Below are 22,493 nucleotides of genomic sequence, written 5' to 3'. Positions count from 1 at the left end.
ACATTATACTGCATCTGCCATGCATTTTCCCATTCACCTAACCTGTCCAAGTCACCCTGCAGCCTCTTAGCATCCCCCTCACAGCTCACACCGCCACCCAATTTAGTGTCATCTGCATTTAATTACATTTAATTCCCTCATCTAAATCCTTGATGTATATTGTAAATAACTGGGGTCCCAGCACTGAGCCCTGCGGCACCCCACTAGTCACCGCCTGCCATTCTGAAAAGGATCCGTTTATCCCGACTCTTTGCTTCCTGTCTGCCAACCAGTTCTCTATCCGTGTCAGTACATTACCCCCAATACTATGTGCTTTGATTTTGTACACCAATCACTCGTGTGGGAGTTTATCAAAAGCCTTTTGAAAGTCCAAATACACCACATCCACTGGTTCTCCCTTGTCCACTCTACTAGTTACATCCTCAAAAAATTCCAGAAGATTTGTCCAGCATGATTTCCCTTTCATAAATCCATACTGACTTAGACCGATCCTGTCACTGCTTATCAAATGCGCTGCTATTTCATCTTTAATAATTGATTCCAACATTTTCTCCACCACTGATGTCAGGCTAACCGGTCTATAATTACCTGTTTTCTCTCTCCCTCCTTTTTTAAAAAGTGGTGTTACATTAGCTACCCTCCATTCCATAGGAACTGATCTCGAGTTGATAGACTAATTTCTATGGCCACTTCTTTAAGTACTCTGGGATGCAGACTATCAGGCCCTGGGGATTTATCGACCTTCAATCCCATCAATTTCCCTAACACAATTTCCCGCTCAATAAGCATATCCTTCAGTTCCTACTTCTCACTAGACCCTCAGTCCCCTAGTATTGTTATTTGTGTCTTCCTTCGTGAATACAGAACCAAAGTATTTGTTCAACTGGTCTGCCATTTCTTTGTTTCCCATTATAAATTCATCTGAATTTGACTGCAAGGGACCTACGTTTGTCTTCATTAATCTTTTTCTCTTCACATATCTATAGAAGCTTTTGCAGTCAGTTTTTATGTTCTCTGCAAGTTTCCTCTCAGACTCTATTTTCCCCCTCCTAATTAAACCCTTTGTCCTCCTCTGCTGAATTCTAAATTTCTCCCAGTCCTCAGGTTTGCTGCTTTTTCTGGTCAATTTATGTGCCTCTTCCTTGGATTTAACACTATCATTAATTTCCCTTGTTAGCCACGGTTGAGCCACCTTCCCCGTTTTATTTTTACTCCAGACAGGGATGTACAATTGTTGAAGTTCATCCATGTGATCTTTAAATGTTTGCCATTGCCTATCCACCGTCAACCCTTTAAGTATCATTTGCCAGTCTATTCTGGCCAATTCATGTCTCATACCATCAAAGTTACCTTTCCTTAAGTTCAGGACCCTAGTGTCTGAATTAACTGTGTCACTCTCCATCTTAATAAAGAATTCTACCATATTATGGTCACTCTTCCCCAAGGGGCCTCGCACAACACGATTGCTAATTAATCCTTTCTCATTACACATCACCCAGTCTAGGATGGCCAGCCCTCTAGTTGGTTCCTCGACATATTGGTCAAGAAAACCATTCCTAATACACTCCAGGAAATCCTTCCCCACCGTATTGCTACCAGTTTGGTTAGCCCGATCTATATTAGATTAAAGTCGCCCATGATAACTGCTGTACCTTTATTCACGCATCCCTAATTTTTTTAGAGAAAGGGAATACATGGTTTTAGGGAGCGGGTAGGGAATTGGAGCTGAGTCCATGATCAGATCAGCCATGATCTTATTAAATGGCAGAGCAGGCTCGAGGGACCTAATGGCCTACATCTGCTCCTATTTCTTATGCTCTGAATGGTTGAGTGATTAAAATTGAAGATGTTCAAGAGACCAGAATTAGAGGAGCGCAAATGTCTCGGGGCGGGGAAAGTGTGGTGGGGCTGGAGGAGATTACAGAGTAAGGGAGGGACGATGACATGGTGTATTTGAAAGCAAGGATGATATTTTTTAAATTGAGCTCTGGTTTAATCGGGAACCAATGTAGGTCAGCGAGCACAGGGGTGATGGATGAATGGGACTTGGTGCAAGTTACGATACCGGGAGCTTGGTTTTGGATGACCTCAAGTTTAGAGAGGGTAGCAAATGGTAGGCCAATCAGGAGCACATTGGAATAGTCAAGTCGAGAAAGGCATAGATAAGGGTTTCAGTAGCAGACGAGCTGAGGCAGGGGTGGAGTCGAGCGATGTGATGGAGATGGAAATGTACGGTCTTAATGATGGTGCGGATATGTGAACAGAAGCTCATTAGAATTGGGATGCTCCCATATAATCTCTTGTGTTCTGCTATGTTATATTATAAATATGCAATGTATCAGTACAAGCCGAAAAGATATCATCTGACATGGTCCAAAAGGAATGATAAGCAATTCAGTACTGCGACTTGCATTTCAATTTGCATGATATTTGTGAAATAAAATTAAAAATTTTAATTTGCCTGTTGTCATACCGTGCATGAGTAAAGTGCTGTGCAGATAGCTCTGCTTTTGTTCCTCCAGTATACTGCACCTTTTGTAGAATTTTACAGATCTTGCAGTGTGTATCATTCTGTAAACCAATGCCTTTGAATGCATTGCAGGAGATACAATGTGTCAATCATTCATTCACTGAGGTTAATGTGAGGAGACAGTGATTGAATAACAATCCTCCGCTGCCGAATTTGTTTCAATTTGTGTTGGTAGTTTTCTGGATTGATTTCGATTAATTGCTTTGTTTTGACATTGGCACAGGTTACAAGCTTGTTCCATGAACCTAGTATTGGTAACGCAATCCACATCGTATTGGTGCGTCTCATTTTACTAGAGGAAGAGGAGGTACTATTACTGTTTATTCATATTTTTCATTTTTAACTATTTATATAAGGAGTCAAATTGTATATTAAAATAAAGGTATGCAATTTCTAATTACAAGTGTGAATTTCAATACATTACAGCGCATTTCCTTGTCAAAGTTACCAAATTTCTCAACATAATCAGTATTTATGTAGGGTATAAGAAGCCAACTATTAAACTCAAAAACCCGAATATTAATTAATCTTTAATTTTAAGTAATGTTGTTTGATGCAGTGTTACTAACATTTTATTGGGGGACACAATCACAGTTAATGTCTTGACGAGATGCTGCTCTCAGTAATGTGGCAGCATGTTACACCATGGAGTCTCTATGTAGTGAGCTCCTGATTTTAATTATGAACCAAGTGAAACCAAGGAAAAAATATTGGATCAATAATCCTCTTAAATAATTCAATTTTAATATGACCTTTTTCCTTTACTTTGTACTCTTTGCCTTCAACAGCATTACCTTGATTTATTTTTCTGGCGAGCAAGTGAAGGAGATGAAATAGCACTGAATTCTAGCTGAAGCAACATTGCATAGCCTGGCAGGGCTTGAGTGACGCCCCAGAACCATGTGAAATAGACAGTCGGCCAAGAAATGCATGATAATTCGCCCTGTATCATATTATGATAAGATGTGATAGCATAGCCCACAATTAACTGGAATACTTTTCAGCAGAATACAGTTAATAAAAATAGGATCCAAAGATGGCAAAGCAAAGTTAAGAAACTCAAAAACATTTCCCATTGCTTTGCTTGTCTCCGATGGCAATGATCAAAAAGTACATTAAAGAACTGACAGTGCAAATATTAATACATCATGTTGAAAACAGGGAGCAAATCCAGGGTTTGAAGAATGCAGAATAGGTAGCCAAGCACAACTTAAATGAGTTTTTTAATAATAAGAGATGGTTTTCTAGACCAATATGTCGAGGAACCAACTAGGGGGGAGGCCATCTTAGACTGGGTGTTGTGTAATGAGAGAGGATTAATTAGCAATCTCATTGTGCGAGGCCCCTTGGGGAAGAGTGACCATAATATGGTGGAATTCTGCATTAGGATGGAGAATGAAACAGTTAATTCAGAGACCATGGTCCAGAACTTAAAGAAGGGTAACTTTGAAGGTATGAGGCGTGAATTGGCTAGGATAGATTGGCGAATGATACTTAAGGGGTTGACTGTGGATGGGCAATGGCAGACATTTAGAGACCGCATAGATGAATTACAACAATTGTACATTCCTGTCTGGCGTAAAAATAAAAAAGGGAAGGTGGCTCAACCGTGGCTATCTAGGGAAATCAGGGATAGTATTAAAGCCAAGGAAGTGGCATACAAATTGGCCAGAAATAGCAGCGAACCTGGGGACTGGGAGAAATTTAGAACTCAGCAGAGGAGGACAAAGGGTTTGATTAGGGCAGGGAAAATGGAGTACGAGAAGAAGCTTGCAGGGAACATTAAGACGGATTGCAAAAGTTTCTATAGGTATGTAAAGAGAAAAAGGTTAGTAAAGACAAACGTAGGTCCCCTGCAGTCAGAATCAGGAGAAGTCATAACGGGGAACAAAGAAATGGCAGACCAATTGAACAAGTACTTTGGTTCGGTATTCACTAAGGAGGACACAAACAACCTTCCGGATATAAAAGGGGTCAGAGGGTCTAGTAAGGAGGAGGAACTGAGGGAAATCTTTATTAGTCGGGAAATTGTGTTGGGGAAATTGATGGGATTGAAGGCCGATAAATCCCCAGGGCCTGATGGACTGCATCCCAGAGTACTTAAGGAGGTGGCCTTGGAAATAGCGGATGCATTGACAGTCATTTTCCAACATTCCATTGACTCTGGATCAGTTCCTATGGAGTGGAGGGTAGCCAATGTAACCCCACTTTTTAAAAAAGGAGGGAGAGAGAAAACAGGGAATTATAGACCGGTCAGCCTGACCTCAGTAGTGGGTAAAATGATGGAATCAATTTTTAAGGATGTCATAGCAGCGCATTTGGAAAATGGTGACATGATAGGTCCAAGTCAGCATGGATTTGTGAAAGGGAAATCATGCTTGACAAATCTTCTGGAATTTTTTGAGGATGTTTCCAGTAAAGTGGACAAAGGAGAACCAGTTGATGTGGTATATTTGGACTTTCATAAGGCTTTCAACAAGATCCCACACAAGAGATTAATGTGCAAAGTTAAAGCACATGGGATTGGGGGTAGTGTGCTGACGTGGATTGAGAACTGGTTGTCAGACAGGAAGCAAAGAGTAGGAGTAAATGGGTACTTTTCAGAATGGCAGGCAGTGACTAGTGGGGTACCGCAAGGTTCTGTGCTGGGGCCCCAGCTGTTTACATTGTACATTAATGATTTAGATGAGGGGATTAAATGTAGTATCTCCAAATTTGCGGATGACACTAAGTTGGGCGGCAGTGTGAGCTGCGAGGAGGATGCTATGAGGCTGCAGAATGACTTGGATAGGTTAGGTGAGTGGGCAAATAAATGGCAGATGAAGTATAATGTGGATAAATGTGAGGTTATCCACTTTGGTGGTAAAAACAGAGAGACAGACTATTATCTGAATGGTGACAGATTAGGAAAAGGGAAGGCGCAACGAGACCTGGGTGTCATGGTACATCAGTCATTGAAGGTTGGCATGCAGGTACAGCAGGCGGTTAAGAAAGCAAATGGCATGTTGGCCTTCATAGCGAGGGGATTTGAGTACAGGGGCAGGGAGATGTTGCTACAGTTGTACAGGGCCTTGGTGAGGCCACACCTGGAGTATTGTGTACAGTTTTGGTCTCCTAACTTGAGGAAGGACATTCTTGCTATTGAGGGAGTGCAGCGAAGATTCACCAGACTGATTCCCGGGATGGTGGGACTGACCTATCAAGAAAGACTGGATCAACTGGGCTTGTATTCACTGGAGTTCAGAAGAGTGAGAGGGGACCTCATAGAAACGTTTAAAATTCTGACAGGTTTAGACAGGTTAGATGCAGGAAGAATGTTCCCAATGTTGGGGAAGTCCAGATCCAGGGGTCACAGTCTAAGGATAAGGGGTAAGCCATTTAGGACCGAGATGAGGAGAAACTTCTTCACCCAGAGAGTGGTGAACCTGTGGAATTCTCTACCACAGGAAGTAGTTGAGGCCAATTCACTAAATATATTCAAAAGGGAGTTCGATGAAGTCCTTACTACTCGGGGGATCAAGGGGTATGGCGCGAAAGCAGGAATGGGGTACTGAAGTTTCATGTTCAGCCATGAACTCATTGAATGACGGTGCAGGCTAGAAGGGCTGAATGGCCTGCTCCTGCACCTATTTTCTATGTTTCTATGTTTCTAAATAACTAAATTTAACCACCAATGCATTGAAAATCTACATTTAGCAAGTTTCTTCACTTCCTCCAACAAAAATAATGCCACAATCAGTTTAATAACAGTTAAGTCAACTCACTTTTTTCTAGTTCCGCTCAGCTCTCTATCATACGTACAGAAACCCATCACCATATTGTCGATTCTCCAAACTAAGCTACTGAGAAATCCACATGTAAAATATTTGTTTGCCCAATACATTGCCCTCAATGTAAGAACACATCCCACTTACCCAAGTCCAGAAAACATAGCTGTAGGTTGGCACAACCAATACATTTATACCCCGTGGTGTGCCCATGGTGTACAGCTGGAGTTAAATCAGCACAGACAACTAGTAAGCTTCCAGCTGCTTGTCCAGCTAAAATCATGTTGGGGCAATGATATGTGATGTGATCTGATGCCGAGTGGGAAGAATCCCAACCCTTAATGGAAAAGCAGGGGTAATATGAATGCAATGATGACAAATCATTTTTAAAGCTCAGATCACTGCTTAGACTGATGTATTCTTTAATATGTTCATGATTGCTATGCTTTTGATTTGCTTAGTCATTAAGCAGTTTGAATGAAAACTAAATGTCTATATATCGTGTAAATCTAGCCCAGGGAGTTAGATTAAAGATTTAAAATTGCTGTCGAAAGAGCAATTCAGGCTGAAAATGAATTGTTTATTAGTAAATTCTATTGTTTCCAAAAATACCAAATGAATGAACTCAGTCCAAATTTGCTACTCTTAATCAATTATTAAGGAATTATGCAACAAATATGAAGTTAGAAACAGGTTTTTGTATTGGATATGGTTCAGGGGTCAGGGCTTTTAAATATTTCAGCCTTGAAGCAAATTGACAGACTGTGGAAACCTTAGAAGCCCAAGTGCACACATCTTTATTGTATTTAAAAAATATTTCTTCCTTATCTTCCGCCCCTGTCCTGAAGGCAGTGACTCATGCTTTGACATGGTTGCATGGCTGCCAACAGGCCTTTGGTATCTCACCCAAGTATTAGAAATTGCTATTAATATAGATGATAATACCATTACTAGTGGAAAAAATAACTCTATGAAACTGAATTAAGGGTTTCAGAGATAGAACAGAAAATACATCGGCCCAGGAACTGAAAAGAGAAGAGATGGGTTCACTTTTTGGATCGATGACCTTTGTCGGAAATCTGCCAATCCCTATGTCACATCCCAGTTCTGGCGAAGAATTCTTATCAGAATTGTTAAGCTATATGTTTTCTCTTTTTAGATGCAGATAAGCCTTCTGTGTTTGTTGGCATTATCCAATATATTTCCAGATTGCCAGCATTTGCAGTTTTTTCTTTTCATCCCTATTTATAAGGGGCTAGTACATTCTAATATTCAATCTGAAGAAAAGCTCCCGGGTAAGACCCTACCCCGGTCCTGCCCTTGTGTACCTATGTGGAAAATATCCACCTATCATCTTCTCACAATATAAGTATGACCTGCAGGGACACAAGATTGAGCATGAAACATTGTCCCTGATTTTGCTTCTCAGCATATATTGAGCAGAACGATTGCAACGACCACCCGATGTCGTTAGCGAGAGGGCAAACAATTTAATGGCCAGCCTCAGTTAAATTCAATTGGTGAGCTCTTGAGTGTTTTGAGCACCAACAGGCAGCTCACCATTTTGGGTGGGTACAAAATCCAGGAGGGCAGCCACCGAGCATAGGCTTGCAAGAAAGGGTTAAAGGGGAGGGCTGAATTGATCGGGGAAGTTGATGTAGAACATTAATGAAGGGGCAGAGGATTATCAACATGAGCAGGGAGAGCAATGAAGGTCATCCTGAAGCTGCCAAATAAATTCATTTTTATTCTCAGCAGACCTGCTTCCAGTGATCGCTTTAAGTGACGCTGGTTCTGGCCATTTCCAGCTCTAAGCACTAGTTGGGTTTACCCCCAACGGGCATCGTGCGAAAGACTTACCAAAAAGGCATCGAGGTACAAACTATGTCATAGTACTCTGATTATCATAGCTTAGTGAGGCTCCTGCCTGTTTCTGCTGGGAGCACTAGCCGCCTAAATCGAGGCCCACTCAAATCACAGTAGGCGGGCCTCGGACAGAAGGTCAGCAGTAAGTTACACTTTGCAAATACAGTCTTGCTGACCCATTCACACTGAAAAACAGGGCTTTAGAGTGACCAAAATCAAGGCCATTATATTTCAGCACCCAGCCTTGGAAATCATGCATTGCGGCAGCCTTGATTGGATGTCCAGCTGCTGTGTGTTTTTTGATCTTTATACATTTCTATAAAAATATATTTTCTCCCTCTGGGCATTGCCAGTTAATTTTTGGACAACTACTGCAAGATAAGGGCATGGTCCATCCTGCTGTGTTCATTTAAGCGTCTTATAATATTCAACTGTTCCTAACAGTTTTTTGCTTAAGTTAACATTCTTCCAATCCTTTACAGAAAGACCTAAAAATCATTCATCACGCTGACCAAACTCTTGCCAGTTTCTGCAAGTGGCAAAAGAATGCGAATCCTAAAAGTGACTCCAGTCCGAATCATCATGATGTAGCTGTATTGTTGACTAGGTTTGTTTTTTTTAAAACTGACCATGATAAGCAATTGAACTCATTATTAGAAGATGCTGGATAGCACAGCAGGTTGATTTTCAAGTGAAAGATTGCTTAATATTTTGGTGGCATCAGAACTGGCATGATCTACCAGTTAGATGATGGCTGCAGATATTAGGGCAGGCTTTCCGATGCATACTTGTGGCTTACATGGTTCCTTAGTACATGTAAGGACTTGGAAAATCTATTCTATTATGTTAGCAACCTTTGCACTGAGACAGTAAATCTCTGTAGTCCAGGATCCTAGCATAACAGCGATATTCCACCTGCCAGTTCCCTCCATCACTGATTACACCAGAGGTTGCAGGGTCAACGGGAGGGTGCTGAATTTGCATTGGGTCATAAGGCGAACCTGACGTCTCCAGCATTTGACTGCAGTTGGGTGGATGGGGCTACCTAGGGCCCTCCCTCTCAAACCCACCCATGTCCCTTTGGCCCTCTGCCGTAAGGGAACTGATGAAGTTATATATTTTTAAAAATTAGTCCATTCTTTGGAGTCCAAGGCTTGCATCGGAACTAAACTTCTCTGCTGGGGTCAACTTGTACCCATCTGCAGGCTTGTGCACCTCCTCTCACTGGGCATAATGGCCTCCAGTGCTATGCTGGGTTTTGAATAAACTCGGGTAGGGAGTTCCAACCCCTGGCTCTGCCCCCTTCCCCCCATGACAAGGGGTGGGCAGCGGTTCGACCTCCTATAAGCGAGCCCTTAAAATCCCTGTTGTTTTCCGGTAAGTTTCACAATCTCCCAGCAGAGTTACAGCGAGAGTCTGGTGGAACTCCCAAGGCAATTCAGGGCCAGTATGTTTAATAGTCTACAAAAATATATTTTAAAAAGCTGCAAAGAGGTGCAAATTGGTGCATAACACACAAAGGTCAGGATGTGAAAAGTGCAGCACTATAAATACAGTACTGAAAATACAGTAGGAATGTAGAAGGGGGAATCCAACAAGAAAAATCAGGAAGAAAGAAGTCTGAAGTTGTTAAAATCAATGCTTAAACCAGAGGGGTTAAGGATTTCTATTGTTATATGAAGCACATTTGACAATACACTTAATACCTGAAGAGCTGTCATCTTTACTGTTATTTTTTTATTTCCATGCATGTGGTATAAATCATTCATACAGTACAAATCACTGTGTTTTACTTAAATGTGAATAACTGTTTTGGAAAGAAATTTATACAATTGAGGTACAGCAGGAACTAAAGTCACTCTTTATAGAGTTTTACAGTAATTTGTGGCATGTGTTTTATTTTACTGAGATTGGCATTATATTTTGTATATCTTTGAATGCTTGTTATGGCATCAGAAAGTGTTACATTAAAATTGAAAAGCTTTCATGATTGTCTTGAACATACTGTGCCTAATGCCCGGTGTGATAGCTTCAGACTTTAATTTTCATTGACAAAGTAGGATTTAAAGATAGCATATAATGTAAGTTCTGCACTTTCCTTGGACCCCTATTGTTTACACTGATTTCTGGTAGTTTACATTAGTTTTTACGTTCCGGCTTACGCTAATGGCATTGGCAGGAAATTTTGGTGTAAGATTGCTGTAGAAACCGGCATAAATATCAGTGTTCATGGTTCATCAGTCACTGAAAGTTGGCATACAGGTACAGCAGGCGGTGAAGAAGGCAAATGATATGTTAGAAACATAGAAAATAGGTGCAGCAGTAGGCCATTTGGCCCTTCGAGCCTGCACCACCATTCAATAAAATCATGGCTGATCATTCCCTCAGTACCCCTTTCCTGCTTTCTCTCCATACCCCTTGATCCCTTTAGCCGTAAGGGCCATATCTAACTCCCTCTTGAATATATCCAATGAACTGGCATCAACAACTCTCTACGGTAGGGAATTCCACAGGTTAACAACTCTCTGAGTGAAGAAGTTTCTCCTCATCTCTGTCCTAAATGGCCTCTACCCCTTATCCTAAGACTATGTCCCCTGGTTCTGGACTTCCCCAACATCGGGAACATTCTTCCCGCATCTAACCTGTTCAGTCCCATCAGAATCTTATATGTTTCTATGAGATCCCCTCTCATCCTTCTAAACTCCAGTGAATAAAGGCCCAGTTGATCCAGTCTCTCCTCATATGACAGTCCAGCCATCCCAGGAATCATTCTGGTGAACCTTCGCTGCACTCCCTCAATAGCAAGAACATCCTTCCTCAGATTAGGAGACCAAAACTGAACACAATATTCCAGGTGAGGCCTCACCAAGGCCCTGCACAACTGCAGTAAGACCTCCCTGCTCCTAAACTCAAATCTCCTAGCTATGAAGGCCAACATACCATTTGCCTTCTTCACCGCCTGCTGTACCTGCATGTCAACTTTCAATGACTGATGAACCATGACACCCAGGTCTCGTTGTACCTCCCCTTTTCCTAATCTGCCGCCATTCAGATAATATTCTGCCTTTGTGTTTTTGCCCCCAAAATGGATAACCTCACATTTATCCACATTATACTGAATCTGCCATGCATTTGTCCACTCACCTAACCTGTCCAAGTCACCCTGCAGCCTCTTAGCATCCTCCTCACAGCTCACACCGCCACCCAGTTTAGTGGCCTTCATAGCTATGTTAGCCTTCATAACTAGGGGATTTGAGTATAGGAACAGGGAGGTCTTACTGCAGTTGTACAGGGCCTTGGTGAGGCCTCACCTGGAATATTGTGTTCAGTTTTGGTCTCCCAATCTGAGGAAGGACGTTCTTTCTATTGAGGGAGTGCAGCAAAGGCTCACCAGACTGATTCCCGGGATGGCTGGACTGACATATGAGGAGAGACTGGATCAACTGGACCTTTATACATTGGAGTTTAGAAGGATGAGAGGGGATTTCATAGAAACGTATAAGATTCTGACGGGACGGGACAGGTTAGATGCGGGTAGAATGTTCCCAATGTTGTGGAAGTCCAGAACCAGGGGACACAGTCTTAGGATAAGGGGTAGGCCATTTAGGACTGAGATGAGAAGCAACTTCTTCACTCAGAGAGTTGTTAACCTGTGGAATTCCTTGCCGCAGATAGTTGTTGATGCCTGTTCATTGGATATATTCAAGAGGGAGTTAGATATGACCCTTACGGCTAAGGGGATCAAGGGGTATGGAGCGAAAGCAGGAAAGGGACACTGAGGGAATGATCAGCCATGATCTTATTGAATGGTGATGCAGGCTCGAAGGGCCGAATGGCCTACTCCTGTGCCTATTTTCTATGTTTCTATGTACCTTTTGATATAATTCCAATCCAGGAAATTCATGGGCCATTATCTAAAGTAATTTTTATGTGATCTAAATGCATTTTTAATTGTAGGAAGGATCTCTGTGCTGGGATGAACCGCCCCTGTGAGACATTAGGTCTGTCCCATGTCTCAGGAATGTGTCAGCCACATCGAAGCTGCAATGTTAATGAGGATTCCGGCTTGCCAGTAGCATTTACCGTCGCACACGAGATTGGTCACAGGTATCTCATCCTTCATAAAGAGAGAGAATAATTCTGTATGAGATTCATTTCAAATGCACAGATCAGGGGCTGGATTTTCATTTGGATTGTGCCTCTGTTAGTGCCTGGGTGGCCGGCCAGCTTCCAGGGCCCCGCCGGGAAATTTGGTGCTGGTTTTGTGCTGGTGCTGAGCAGTACCGCCCGGGAGCGTCGTGCCAGTGTGCAACACCCCCGGTTTCGACAGCAATGTGATATTTGCTTGGAGCTGTACTTGTAGCGCCCTGTAGTGAGACTGCCCGAGAAAGCTGGCAGTCAGAGCTGTCCCAGGGCGCTAAGGGAAAGAATCATTGAAAAAGGTACATGAAATTGATATTTTTTTCGGGTTTTTTTGTGATTCACCTTTATTTGGAGGGGGTGGGGTGCAGGGAGTACTTTTTTGGGAATGTTTTTTGTTCTGATTTATGTTTTGTTGCAGGGAGGCCTCTCTTAGAGCGCTCTGAAGCCGGCGATTTAGCAACGGATTTTCAGTTGCTCACCCGACCTAGTGATCTAAGAGAGGTGTGGAACGCCTCCCTTAGCGCTCCACTCTACTCTCAGGGTGCATCAATTGAATTATTTGGCTGCCGTCGCAAATCATTTTCCTGCGCAAAATTTACCAACCCACCGCTATTTGCGCCCTTAGAACCTCCGACCAAAAATCCAGCCCAAAGTCCTACAGATTAGGGAAGACCTGTCTTTAATTAGCTGTTCTCTGTTGGGGCAGTGGTTGGTCTCAGTGGTCCTAGGTTAGGAAAGATTAAAATCAGCTAAGGTTTTCACTCCTGATTGTTAGCTAGTAAACTCCCTGTTGAAAAGTGAGGACAGGAACATGCTAGACTGAAATGCCTTTTGATGCATAAATAGTTTGCCAACAATCAAATATGAACTGGAGATCAACCAGTACCTGTGTGACTGTGCCCCAGTAAGAGTTAGTACTTACAAGAGAGGAGAAAAATGTATCAAAAATAAAGAAACAGCTATTCTGGTGTTGTGAGATAATGTTACTTGGTTTGTTGTTTGTGCTTATTTGGTGTTTTATGGGAAAGCTGATATTAATTAATTAAGTAAGTTGTCTCTTTGAGGCCTGAAGTAAATTAAAAGTTCATGAAATCAGACTACTTGTTTGACAGTACCTGGTGTTTGGGTGGACTCCAAGTCCATTGCTACATTTTCCAAACCTTTAAATGATGTGACCTTCACATGCGTTCCTGTGTGAAGATTACGTTGTATGAACTGTTCTACGGTAAATAGTATTGAAATGATTGTAGAGTATTCACAGTTCGTTATGATGCTGTCATCTTGGGCTGTTCTAAACTGTACATTACTGTCATCTGCTCCTTTCCCCAAGAAAAAAACAACGCTGTTTGGAAGTATTTATTTCTTCTCTTTCCTTAGTTTATTTTGTAAAATGTTCTATTTCCTTCTTGGGTGCTACCAGGTCTTTGCACTTTTCCCTGAGATGGGATGGGCAAGTGACCTGTTCTTAGGTCTCTCACTGTCCCTCTCTTGATCTGAGCTAATATAAGCAAAAATTTCACTTTTGCACTTAGTATAGTGGAATCATAAATCCATTCTTTAGACACAGATTCCCCAATAGCATTTTAGTTAGGACTTTAAAACTTTGCCTGAGGTCCAGTGATCACTGCTTTGATAATACTGCAACCAGTGAATATGTGTTCTCTGAAGTACTCACAGAAATTAAAATGCATTTTATTTGCTCTAAAAAAAAGATGGCTATAATTTGAAATCTTCCAGAAAAGAAGTACATTACTTCACTGTTTACATGGCTGATGAAATACCATTACATGTACTGTTATTATTGCAGTTTTGGCATTCAACATGATGGACAGGGTAATGACTGTGAACCCATGGATAAGCACCACTTCATCATGTCTCGACAGTTGCAGTATGATCACTCTCCTCTCATATGGTCCCACTGCAGCAAAGATTACATTACACGATTTCTGGAGTGAGTAATTTATTTAACATATGCCATTTTATAGTTTGAATTCGATTCTCAATTTTCAGTTTTATTTTGCTTGCAAATTGCCTCATTTTTCATGGAGAAAACTGTTCTATTGTGGTATGACATGTGAAGACTTTATGGAGCCGAAATGAAAGAAAGAAGTAATTGCTGATGAAAAATTACAAAGTTGTCAAGTTTCTTGAAATTCTATAAGGCTATAAATTCCAGTTCTGGTTATAAAATAGTAGGACCAGAGCATGGAGAAGTTAATGTCTGCTGACTTAACCAGAAATTTACCAGTCAGGCCTTTTGAATCATTCATAGCCAGCTCAGTTCCATATAGGTTCTGGCCCTAGAAAGTCACCAAAGGGAAAACTGGGAATAGCAGTTCTTACTATTGGGAATACATCAACAGGTTTCAAAGTGCTGCTCCTAAATTCTAAAGGTAAGTGGCCATCTATGGACGGCAAAAATTGTTGCGCCTTTACAAAGTGTGTAAATATTTTAAAGGTATATTTCATCTTTTAAAAATAGTAGCTTGGGCAAACCAAATAAAAGTAAATAAGGAGGTAAGAAATGGAGTTGAGCAAGTAATGGCGTGGGCCAACATCTGAGAACCCATTGGTGGCTGGCAAAGTGGAATTGGTGCAGTGTGAAATGGCGAGAGCAGGGTTGCCTTATTTAGCACTCCATGGCACTCTTCCCCCAAAAATGGCAGGACAAGATGCCTTGCAGGAGGTGGTGGGAAACATGAATACTGTCTGCTGCCTGCATAACCTGGGAACAGATATAAAAGATGGCATGCTTGAAGGAAGATGCAAGGTAAGACAAACCAGCATTGCCATTTACTAGGCAAATGTCTCAAATATCCACAAAGTATTGACTCGCTAGATGTTTCGTATTTATTGCTAGCCTTTATGAACTTCTTGCAGGACTTTACAATTCTTTCTTTACTTATCGTGCATGCCTATACTACAGCGGGCCACACATTGACGCTGCAGCTTACAATTGATATCCTTGGTACACTAACATTTGCAAAGGGCTCTACTCATAAAAGCACTGTAACAAATTGACTTGCGTAGATCCACAGTCACTTATTGACGCAAGGATGACCACATGACTTGCCATCACTAACCCTTCTACTTTGGGAAAGTGGAGTGACATTGGGCAGACATTGGATGGCTGTTGATTCTCAGTGGAAATAAAAATGCTGGCCAAGTTAACCTATGCAATAAGTCACCTGTTTGATACATATTGGGATGGCACATTAGCGAATGCTGCAGATGATTTCTATGTTACCATGGCATGAAGACGGAGACGAAAACGTTGAGGAAGGAAGTAATTTTGTTGTCCTGAAAGGTTGCAGATTGGTTGCAATTGATCTTACAACAAATGGACAGATTGGCAACTGGGTTTGTGTAAATCTAAGAGCTATGGAACCAGTTCCCCAGAATCATTGTTGAGTAGGTGTGCCAGGGCCTTCAGACTGTAGATGTGGTCAGTCCAGGTATAATGCCTACTGATCTCTGTGCCATGACTTGTTTCAACAACGATATACTGTATGTATACTGCTTGAAAACCAATCCCAGTATTAATTTTAAATGGACTTCATGGTTGCCATGGAACTTTTCACTTGGATTCATTGTTGCTCCCTGGGATCCAGTGAAAGTTTATATTTAAGAGCATCCTTTTCACATTCTCCCCTTTATCAGTTTTTGCCTGGTTCTGCTGAAGTCTTGGAAATGCTTCAGTTCAGCCAGCTCTCCAGTAAATTGGCAAATTGTTTTGGACACGTAAACGTTGCATATTGTCAGGAGAAATAAAAATAGATGGAGCCATAATTTGCTTTAGGAGCGAATCTAACATCGTCTGCCATTAGTTATACTTGCCTTTAGGTTTTTACATATTTTGCGGTGCATATTGCTTAAAGTGCAAGCTGATAACGTCGCAGCGAGGAAAACCGGGCATTTGGGATCTGAGTGAACAGGGAAAACAACTGTACCTCCTTAACCAATCAGATTGAAGGATTGTGAAATTAACAGCACAAGGACTGAGAAGGAAGTGTAAATTAGAGTGGGTGAATTCAAGGTCAAATCACGTACATAAAGAGAAATAGAGAGGGAAAGAAAGATTAGATTAAGAGAGAGAAAAGAGAGAGGAAAAGTTTTTTAAAAAATTTAACGTTTTAATTTTGTAAATCTGTAACAATTAAAACCTGAAGGAATGAGACTCCACATTTGTAATAATACATTTTCATTGCCAGAGAGGTTATCTGGCAGTCATCATCATCATAGGCAGTCCCTCGGAATCGTAGAAGACTTGCTTTCACTCCTGAAGTGAGTTCTTTGGTGGCTGAACAGTCCAATACGAGAGCCACAGACTGTCACAGGTGGGACAGATATTCGCCGAGGGAAGGGTTGGGTGAGACTGGTTTGCCGCGTGCTCCTTCCGCAGCCTGCGCTTGGCCTCTTCACGCTCTCTGCATTGAGATTCGAAGAGCTCAACGCCCTCCCAGATGCACTTTCTCCACCTAAGGTAGTCTTCGGCCAGGGATTCCCAGGTGCCAGTGGTGATGTCGCATTTTTTTACCAGGGAGGCTTTGAAGGTGTCCTTGTAATGTTTCCGCTGCCCACCTTTGGCTCATATGCCATGAAGGAACTCCGCATAGAGCATTTGCTTAGGGAGTCTCGTGTCTGCGAACCATGTGGCCTGCCCAGCGAAGCTGATCGAGTGTGGTCAGTGCTTCAATGTTGGTGGGGATGTTAGCCTGGATGAGGACCCGAATGGTGGTGCACCTGTCCGCCCAGGGGATTTGCAGGATCTTGCGGAGACATCGATGTTGATATATCTCCAGCGACTTGAGGTGTCTTCTGTACATTGTCCATGCCTCTGATCCATACAGGAGGGCGGGTGTTGCTACCGGCCCGGTAGACCATGAGCTTGGTGGTAGATTTGAGGGCCTGATCTTCATACACTCTTTTCCTCAGGCGCACTGGAGGCGGTGTTGAATCTCCGCATCAATGTCTGCTTTTGATGATGAGAGGCTCCCGAGGTATAGGAAATGGTCCACGTTGTCGAGGGCCGCATGTGCATCTTGGTGACTGGGGGGCAGTGCTGTGCGGTGAGGACAGGCTGATGGAGGACCTTTGTCTTACGGATGTTTAGCATAAGGCCCATCCTTTCATATGCCTCAGTGAATACATCGACTGTATCCTGGAGTTCAGCCTCAGAATGTGCGCAGACGCAGGCATCGTCTGCGTACTGTAGCTCAATGAAGATCTCCTCAATCGAGACTCTGTCTTTGACTCGAGTGTTCTTGACTCCATCCCACAGCATGCGACCCGCCACCACCTCAGTGAAACTCCAATGAGGCATGAGGTAGGTAAAGCCATAAAACAGCTCAAGAATAACAAGGCTATGGGAGCGGATGGAATCCCTGCTGAGGCGCTAAGGTGTGGCGGAGAGGTGCTGTTGGCCCGGATACATGACCCCATCTCTCTCATCTGGAGGGAGGAGAGCATGCCGGGAGATCTCAGAGATGCAGTGATCATGACCATCTTTAAAAAAGGGGACAAGTCTGACTGCGGCAACTACAGGGGAATTTCCCTGCTATCAGCCACTGGGAAAGTTGTTGCTGAAGTTCTCCTTAATCATTTTCTCCCTATGGCCGAGGAGCTCCTCCCGGATTCACAGTGTGGATTTCGTCCCCTACGGGGCACAACGGACATGATCTTTGCAGCGCGACAGCTGCAGTAAAAATGCAGAGAGCACTATCAGCCCTTACACATGGCCTTTTTCAATCTTACAAAGGCCTTTGACACTGTCAACCGTGAGGGCTTATGGAGCGTCCTCCTCCGTTTTGGATTCCCTCAAATGTTTGTCAACATCCTTCGCCTGCTCCACGATGACATGCAGGCCGTGATCCTTACCAGCGGATCCATTACAGACCCAATCCACATCTGGACCGGAGTCAAACAGGGCTGTGTCATCGCTCTACCCCTCTTCTCAATCTTCCTCACTGCTATGCTCCACCTCACAGTCAACAAGCTCCCTGCTAGTGGAACTAAACTACAGAACCAGTGGGAAGCTGTTTAATCTATGTCACCTCCAGGCCAGGTCCAAGATCACTCCAAACTCTGTCGTTATCTGGCAGTAAGTACCACTTATCACATCATTAAAAGGGTACTTGGACAGAAATGGATAAGACTTAACTTTGTGATGTGCAAATACAGCAATTTCATACCATTCAATGCATTTCAATGGTGAAGCAGATAGCAAGATGCTGTTTCTGAAAAGCTATTGGCAAATACAACAGCAACTTTTGGATTTCTGCATTTAACCGTGCATCTGCCCTTGCATTTCTGCATAAATAAGTGCTATTACCCACGCCTTTATTTTGACAGCATATTATGGCCTATGATTTTTTTTCATAAAAATTTCAACCAAATCAAAAATAGAAACCAGTCCTATAAACATGGTATGGAATGGGTAACTAAAATAATGCTAAATGTCATAGGCCATTTAAGAACTCCATCGCTTTTGAATTTTTCTCAGGCTCATTCCAGAAAGGCAAAATGAGTGCCCAGCCCAATGCCATCTGAAGCGAAAGAAAATCAAACTAGGCTTCAGTTAAGCACGTTGCAACATTTAAATTAAGTTATGGCTACTTTTTGGCAAGACAACTTAAAGCTGATATTATTATGTTCAGAATAACTCCACAAGACTGTTGTAAGCTTAAACCATTGTGACCTTGGTCTCTTTAATGTAACTCCAAAGTGAGGAAGCAGCATGGTGGATTGCCTTTTATACCTGCTTGCCCAGGGTACACAGGTGACCCTTAGATCTCCCACAGGTGTTCCCCCTGGTGGCAAGTCTTACACATTGGTGAGGTTTGCATACATAACGTCACTTCCACCTCCTCCACACCCCCCCCCCCTCCATCACCAAAAGTCTATGTACAAGTTATTTACAGGTTGAGGCGATCTGGTGCTCTGCATTCCCGGGTTGATCGCCTGAATTGAAATCCTGACATAGGTGAGTTGGTCGGATCATTTTTTTTAAATTTCAAAATATACTTTATTCATAAAAAAACCTGTACAGTACATTCAAAGGCATTTCAATACCTTTAGCTGCGGTCAGCAATCCCATACACTATTATTTGGGTGCTGACGGCAGTTCCGCTCGTTACATTTCCTTGTATTCCAGTTCAAGCGCAATTCGGTCCAATACGGGATACCTTGTAGTACATGCAAACAAATTACATTTCATGTGTCACTATACAGTACACGAGTTGGTCGGATCATTGCTGCACTGCAGCGTGGCTGGTCTGATCGGACTGTCGGGCATGGTGGGTTGATCCTCGTGGTTGATAGCGAGGTCGATTGCTGGTTGGGTGTGTGTGGGTGGATCATAGACCATTGGATGCGGGCTTAAATGGGGCAGACCTGACATGATTAATGCCATTGCGGGTCATGAACTCGTTGAATTCCGAGTTGGTGGAACACAGTCCATTGTCACTAACAAGGACGTCGGGCAAACCATGGGTGGCGAACATGGCCCAGAGGCTTTCAATGATGGCAGTGGATGTACATGATGACATTATTATACATTCAATCCATTTGGAGCAAGCATCCACTGCTACTAGAAACATCTTTCCTCGAAAAGGGCCAGCAAAATCTACGTGGACCCTGGACCACGGTTTGGAGGGCCATGACCGTAGGCTCAGTGGGGCCTCCCTGGGTACATTACTCAACTGTGAGCCAGTGTTGCATTGGTGTACGCATGACTCCAATTCAGAGTTAATGCCGGTCCACCAAATGTGTGACCTGGTGATAGCCTTCATCATGACTATGCTTGGGTGGGTACTGTGTAGGTCGCGAATAAATGCTTCCCTGCCTTTTTTTGGCAAAACCACGCGATTTTCCCCATAGGAGACAATCCGATTTGATGGACAATTCATCCTTACGTCGGTGGAACGGCTTAATTTCATATTGCATTTCCCCCGGAACCACTGAACAGCTCCCCTTAAGGATGCAGCTTTTTACTAGGGTCTTGGCTAGTCCAGGTCCTGATCTGGCAAGCCATGACGGGTGACCCCTCGCTCTCAAAACCATTACAAGAAGCAAGTCTGCGGGGTTTCGCCATTTCCGGTAGTGGGCAATGGTAGCCGACTGAGGGCTTCAGCGCAGTTCTTAGTCCCTGGTCTGTGACGGATTACATAGTCATACGCAGACAATGTTAGTGCCCATCTTTGGATGCGGGACGAAGCATTGGTGTTGATACCTTTGCTTTCTGAGAGCAGTGAAGTAAGCGGTTTGTGGTCGGTTTCGAGACCAAATAGGTATTGGTGCATTTTCTTAACCCCGTATACACATGCTAATGCTTCTTTCTCAACCATACTATAGGCTCTTTCAGCCTTGGATAAGCTTCTGGACGCATATGCAACCGCTTGCAGTTTGCCTGACACATTTGCTTGCTGTAACACACAACCGAACCCGTACGACGACGCAGCGCAAGCTAGTACTAAACGTTTACAGCGGTCATACAATACAAGTAACTTGTTAGAGCATAGCAGGTTTCTGGCCTTATTAAAGGCTGTCTCTTGAGATTTACCCCAAACCGAGTCGTCACCGTTGCGAAGCAATAAAAGCAAGAGTTCCAGCAAAGTGCTCAACCCCGGTAGAAAGTTACCAAAATAATTGAGGAATCCCAGGAACGAACGCAGCTCCATCACATGCTGTGATCTGGGTACATTCTTGATGGTCTCCGTCTTGGAATCCGTGGTTTTGATGCTGTCTGCCGCAATCTTTCTCCCCAGAAATTTGATCTCTGGCACCAGGAAAACACACTTGGAGCGTTTCAGCCTGAGTCCCACTCTGTCCAGTCGCTTTAGAACCTCTTCCAGGCTGTGCAAGTATTCGGTGGTGTTGCGACCAGTGATCAAGATGCCGTTTTGGAACACCATGGTGCATGGAACCGATTTCAGCAGACTCTCCATGTTCCTCTGGAAGATGGCCGCAGCTGAGTGAATCCCAAAGGGGCATCTGTTGTACATGAACAGTCCTTTGTGCGTGTTGATACACGTCAATTTCTTTGACGGTTCAGCCAGCTCCTGTGTCATGTAAGTAGAGGTTAGATCTAGCTTGGTGAATGACTTTCCCCCTGCTAGCATTGCGAATAGGTCCTCCGCTTTAGGTAGTGGGTACTGGTCCTGTAACGAGACTCGGTTGGTCGTTATTTTGTAGTCCCCGCAGATAAGAACATAAGAATTAGGAACAGGAGTAGGCCATCTAGCCCCTCGAGCCTGCTCCGCCATTCAACAAGATCATGGCTGATGTGGCCGTGGACTCAGCTCCACTTACCTGCCCGCTCCCCGTAACCCTTAACTCCCTTATTGGTCAAAAATCTATCTATCTGTGACTTGAATACATTCAATGAGCTAGCTTCAACTGCTTCCTTGGGCAGAGAATTCCATAGATTCACAACCCTCTGGGAGAAGAAATTCCTTCTCAACTCGGTTTTAAATTGGCTCCCCCGTATTTTCAGGCTGTGCCCCCTAGTTCTAGTCTCCCCGACCAGTGGAAACAACCTCTCTGCCTCTATCTTGTCTATCCCTTTCATTATTTTAAATGTTTCTATAAGATCACCCCTCATCCTTCTGAACTCCAATGAGTAAAGACCCAGTCTACTCAATCTATCATCATAAGGTAACCCCCTCATCTCCGGAATCAGCCTAGTGAATCGTCTCTGTACCCCCTCCAAAGCTAGAATATCCTTCCTTAAGTAAGGTGACCAAAACTGCACGCAGTACTCCAGGTGCGGCCTCACCAATACCCTATACAGTTGCAGAAGGACCTCCCTGCTTTTGTACTCCATCCCTCTCGCAATGAAGGCTAACATTCCATTTGCCTTCCTGATTACCTGTTGCACCTGCAAACTAACTTTTTGGGTTTCATGCACAAGGACCCCCAGGTCCCTCTGCACCGCAGCATGTAATTTCTCCCCATTAAAATAATATTCCCTTTTACTGATTTTTTTTCCCAAGGTGGATGACCTCACACTTTCCGACATTGTATTCCATCTGCCAAACCTTAGCCCATTCGCTTAACCTATCTAAATCTCTTTGCAGCCTCTCTGTGTCCTTTACACAACCCGCTTTCCCTCTAATCTTTGTGTCATCTGCAAATTTTGTTACACTACACTCTGTCCCCTCTTCCAGGTCATCTATGTATATTGTAAA

General features: G+C 43.2%; 1 protein-coding gene across 1 annotated transcript in view; it reads left to right on the top strand.

Annotated features, from left to right (window-relative positions):
* Positions 1-22,493, top strand: part of LOC139228763 (A disintegrin and metalloproteinase with thrombospondin motifs 12-like) — an 801,719-nt gene that overhangs the window by 326,013 nt on the left and 453,213 nt on the right. Inside the window, exons 5-8 of the mRNA XM_070860105.1 lie at positions 2,754-2,837; positions 8,646-8,774; positions 12,125-12,270; positions 14,114-14,257. Of these exons, the coding sequence (XP_070716206.1) occupies positions 2,754-2,837; positions 8,646-8,774; positions 12,125-12,270; positions 14,114-14,257 (503 nt within the window). The remainder of the gene's footprint in view (positions 1-2,753; positions 2,838-8,645; positions 8,775-12,124; positions 12,271-14,113; positions 14,258-22,493) is intronic.

Source organism: Pristiophorus japonicus, chromosome 2, assembly GCF_044704955.1.
Source record: "Pristiophorus japonicus isolate sPriJap1 chromosome 2, sPriJap1.hap1, whole genome shotgun sequence".
Lineage (NCBI taxonomy): Eukaryota > Metazoa > Chordata > Chondrichthyes > Pristiophoridae > Pristiophorus > Pristiophorus japonicus.
Note: the sequence above shows the minus strand (reverse complement) of the source record. Positions and strands in the feature narration are given on the sequence as shown.